Source organism: Sinocyclocheilus anshuiensis, unplaced genomic scaffold (assembly GCF_001515605.1).
Source record: "Sinocyclocheilus anshuiensis isolate Anshui unplaced genomic scaffold, SAMN03320099.WGS_v1.1 scaffold579, whole genome shotgun sequence".
In the NCBI taxonomy this organism is placed as follows: domain Eukaryota; kingdom Metazoa; phylum Chordata; class Actinopteri; order Cypriniformes; family Cyprinidae; genus Sinocyclocheilus; species Sinocyclocheilus anshuiensis.
The window spans coordinates 1671879-1676063 of NW_015551075.1; the positions used below are offsets into that span (position 1 = coordinate 1671879).

General features: G+C 48.4%; 1 protein-coding gene across 1 annotated transcript; it reads right to left on the bottom strand.

The window, feature by feature from the left end:
- Window positions 1–500: 500 nt before the first annotated feature.
- Window positions 501–3900, bottom strand: LOC107662268 (RNA-binding protein MEX3B-like). Its single transcript, XM_016452220.1, is given in 3 exon segments — window positions 501–1772; window positions 1774–2719; window positions 3381–3900. Coding segments are annotated over 3 exon segments (1614 nt in total). The 5' UTR covers window positions 3613–3900; the 3' UTR covers window positions 501–1336.
- Window positions 3901–4185: the final 285 nt, after the last annotated feature.

A 4185-nucleotide genomic window follows, 5' to 3' on the forward strand; every position in this document is an offset into this window, starting at 1 on the left:
GATGTTTCTATAATAAGCGAAGCAACACTTCTCGTTCATGTACCATTTTATTGGACTTATATAGAAATACTTAAAAAAAAAAAACATGAAGTAGCACCATTACTTAAGTTTTACTTTATCATGTAGAACTTTAAATGTCAGAAAAATAAAACTCTTGATACATTTTCAAATCTTGTTTCAGCAAATATAATATTAGTATTTGACCACGAGGTTAAAGGCCTTTTATCATAAAATAAAATATACTTTGTTTTTAAACTTTGCTCAATAAAGTACATTTACGCTCAAGTAACTTCACCTACATATACATAAACAAGTGGTAAACAAACGTATTAAAATAGAAATCCTAAAGCTATAGTGGCGCAACAGAACAGAACTCTGATACCCACTGGAATCTAATTCATACAAATTTTTAGAAAGCTTAAACGGTTCCTTTTTCTCTGAACGTACTAAGTTTTATACATTTCGTAATAATATAGAATAAAATATGCTTTATATTACTGAATAGAAAATATGCTGGGTGAAACGGATTCAAAAGACATTTTTTGCTGACCCTAGAAACCCTCCAACCCAACAGAATACTGTCCGATGCAAAAGCACATTTCGTGGTCTGAATCGCCATCCGCATTTCGAGTGATATTAAAATAATACAGTGTTCACTGCCGCGAGGCCATACTAAAAAATAAAAAGATATTTGAACCCAGCTACAAAAAAAGTTCACTGAACTTAAATTAAAATATCTGTAAACATCTTTGCGATACGAAATATAATCTTTCAAGTCAAAAAAGAATAAAATACTTCAATCTGTATTAATGTCATCATGAATATTTAAAACTTGTGGAATTTCTGGTTGATCTATACATATATACTTATATATATATATATATATATGTAGGATATGTTTATGTCGTTCTCCCTCAAACGAGTTCCATTGTGTAAGCTGCAGTATCTCCATCGCTGTAAGTCTTTGTGTGTCTGTCAGACAGGAAGTAGTCCAGATTCCCCGAACTCCAGGTCTGCTACCAGTACATTCGATCAGCGGAATCGAAAGGCCCGCTTATGCTAACAGTCGACGAACTGACTAAGGTTCCTGTCCTTACTTCATTAACGCTTGCTTGTTTACAGTTGACTAAAACTATTGATTACTAGGCTTTAATATTTAAAACATGCATTAGATGTTGAAAATATTTGTCCCGAGCTACAGTACATTATGAACAATTACACCAGAAATGGTTGTCCCTTTTTGGATACTGCAGCTCTACATACATATGTATATACACGTACAATAACACACGTTATTAGGCTCTCACGAAAGTCAAGGAGGGCGTGTGGCCACCATTTACGAAAATATACGTATAGCCTGAGTAACTGCAGCATTGCAGACGGGGCATTTGGGCTCGTTCCTCTCGCAGATGCGGTTGGCACACTCCATGCAGAACAGGTTGTGGCCGCAGGGCACCAGGGCCGCGATCACCTCGCTCTCGAAGCACACCGAGCAGTCACGGCTGCCCTTGCGGCTCGTCCCGGATGAGGACGAAGAGGAGGACGAGGAGGACGAGGAGATGGACGAGTCAGAGGGAACGCCGGGGTGATGGGATCCCGGAAGCGCCGGGGAGTAGCCGGGGAAGCTGAGGGTGCCTCCGCCCGGGTCGCTGCGCACCCGGCGCGCCAACGGGTGCTCGGCCGCGCCGTTGGCTTGGTGCAGTGGCGGGGACAGCCTGGGCTGGCTGGTGCATCCCCCCCCGTTGGCTCTACGCTGGCTCGCCAGCATCCCCGTTGGCGTTCGTGGAAGAACTGGCGGGGAAAACGGGCGACGAGGCCAAGGTGCCTTTGGCGGCGCGCTCGTACTGCGACCACATCAGGCCCGGTGGCGCCGGAGGGGGGTCGAATCCCGGCGACTGATCAAACGTCAGATCAGTGCAATCGGGCGAGATCACCTCGCCGCCGTAGACAAATCCATTGGTGTTGGCGTTCATGTTGATGTTGTTGTTGTTGTTGTTGTTGTTGCCGTTGCTGGAGGCAGTGTAGCTGAGGGCGGGGCTGGGCGGGCTGTAATCGGCCAGCCGGGAGCTGCTGTTGTTGCCGCCAAAGTATGAGTCGGTAGAGGCACTCCCCAGAGAGCTGGAGCTGTCGTTGCGGTAGTTAGAGAAAGGCTTGCGACCCGAGGTGGGCGTGGTGCTGGAGCTCGGCTTGCTCCACAGGCTGGCGTTCCCGTGCAGGTCGAAGCCCACGTCAGTGCCGTTGGCGTGGAAGTCGTTCTCGTCGGTGAACTCGATCAGGCCGCCCGTGCGCATGGCGATGTGTGCTTCGATCTCCTCCCTGGCCCGGTCCACGTTCTCCGGCATGCCCGTCACCTCAAACACCGGCTCTTTGTCCCGGCTGGGCGTGACGATGTAGGTGTGCGTCTGCTGCTGGATGCGCTTGATGGTGGCCCCCTTGGGTCCGACCACCAGTCCCACCACGCGATAGGGCACCCGCACCTGAATGGTGGTCTGACCGGGCAGGTTGGGCGGCCCGGGCACCGTGGCGTTCCCGTTCAGGCTGCTGTTTTTGTTCCGCGAGGCTCGGATCATGGAGAAGTGCTCCGCCGCTGAGATGATCTCCCTCCGAGCCATGGCTACATCCTCTCGCCTGCCTGTCACAACAAAGACCGGCTCCTCTCCCCGCACCGGAGTTTTGATATACGTATTGGTCTTTGCTCGCAGGGCTTTAATTTTGCAACCTACAGTTGCGAGAAATCAAAAAGCAAGAATAAGTCAAAACAAACACAATCTGGCACAAAACAAAAAGATGCAGATGCAGGTCTAAGGGGGACAACAATTTCACCTCTTTTTTTTTTTTTTTTGGTGCGGCATAAATTCAAACCACATGCTGGGCTACTTGACATACAGGGTCAAAAATAGCACAGAGGGGGAAAAAATGCATGCTGAATTCAGGATTTTCCAAAGAGTGACTCTAATCATACTGTCGACAGCTTGCTTTGTCACTTCCTTACATCTAAGATAACCTACAGAACATGTTGTCACCTAGATCCAGGCTATATAATGGTGTTTTCCTGGTTATAGAAGTCTATTCCCAATAGGCTATAACGGGAGTGTAAACAAAGCCCACTGAGACAAAGAAAGAAAGAGCCGCTGCCTGAAGAAAATGGCACTTCGCTCTTGATATACAGGAATGTCGTGTATTTAAGATGATGACACATTAAAGGTAGATATGCATGGGTTGTGTCAGCGCTCCCTTGCTTGCTTTTGTTTGGTCGGACATAAGGAGGACAGTGCAGCTGAAAATAGGCTATAACCTACATCCCCCATGCAAATGACTACACATGCTACAATAACAGCATGCACGCAATTTTTTGAAAAGAGGGGAATGACGATGATTACCTTGTCTGCCGACGATTTCAGCAACATGCTCGGAGCTGGGAACGGGAACGCATTCGGTCATGTTCACGCTCTTTTTCCTGGGCTCGTTGTCATACAGGGAATTTTCATCGTTATCCAGTCCGAGCAGCGAGAGCTGGTCCAGGGCGATCTGCAGGGCTCTTTGGTCATCCAGGGCGTCCCCCTGCCCGCCGCTGCCGCTCCGCTCCATGTCTGCGAACAGCGAACTAGGCATCTTGGATGGGTCTGGAAACAAAAAGGGAAAACTTACAGGAGGAGGGTGGGATTGAGCTGGGAACGGCTGGTTTAAAAAGCTCCACGGGTGCGGATTCAATGTGCGTCCTTGTTCCTCGTGTCCAAATAACAGTAATAAAAAAAAATCAGTGCAATCCCGAAGCGTGGAATAAGCGTTATTCCCGGAGACTGGAGTGCCGGCGGTGGCGATATTCCCCTTTTCGTGTGCGCACCCCTCCCTTGCAGCTCGTTTCTGTTCGCTGTCTGACTCGCTGCAGCCAGACGCGGCACTACCGGAGAATATGTGCGCATGACGTCACCCCGGTCGGACGGGGCAGGGACAGTGCGGCGCAGGGTTTCATTTGCATACGCCGCGCTGATTGGACGGATTCTGGATGGATGGGGGGGGGGGGGGACCGAGTTCAGCCACAGCTCGGCGCGGCCCCGCCCTTTTCTTTTGTGGTCTTATTAAAAAGCAACATAGCACATTTTATATTAATTATTGTTTAACATTCTCGTTTTAATGACTCTTCACTGTACAGTCCGCTTAAGACGCACGTTAATAAAGAGCGGT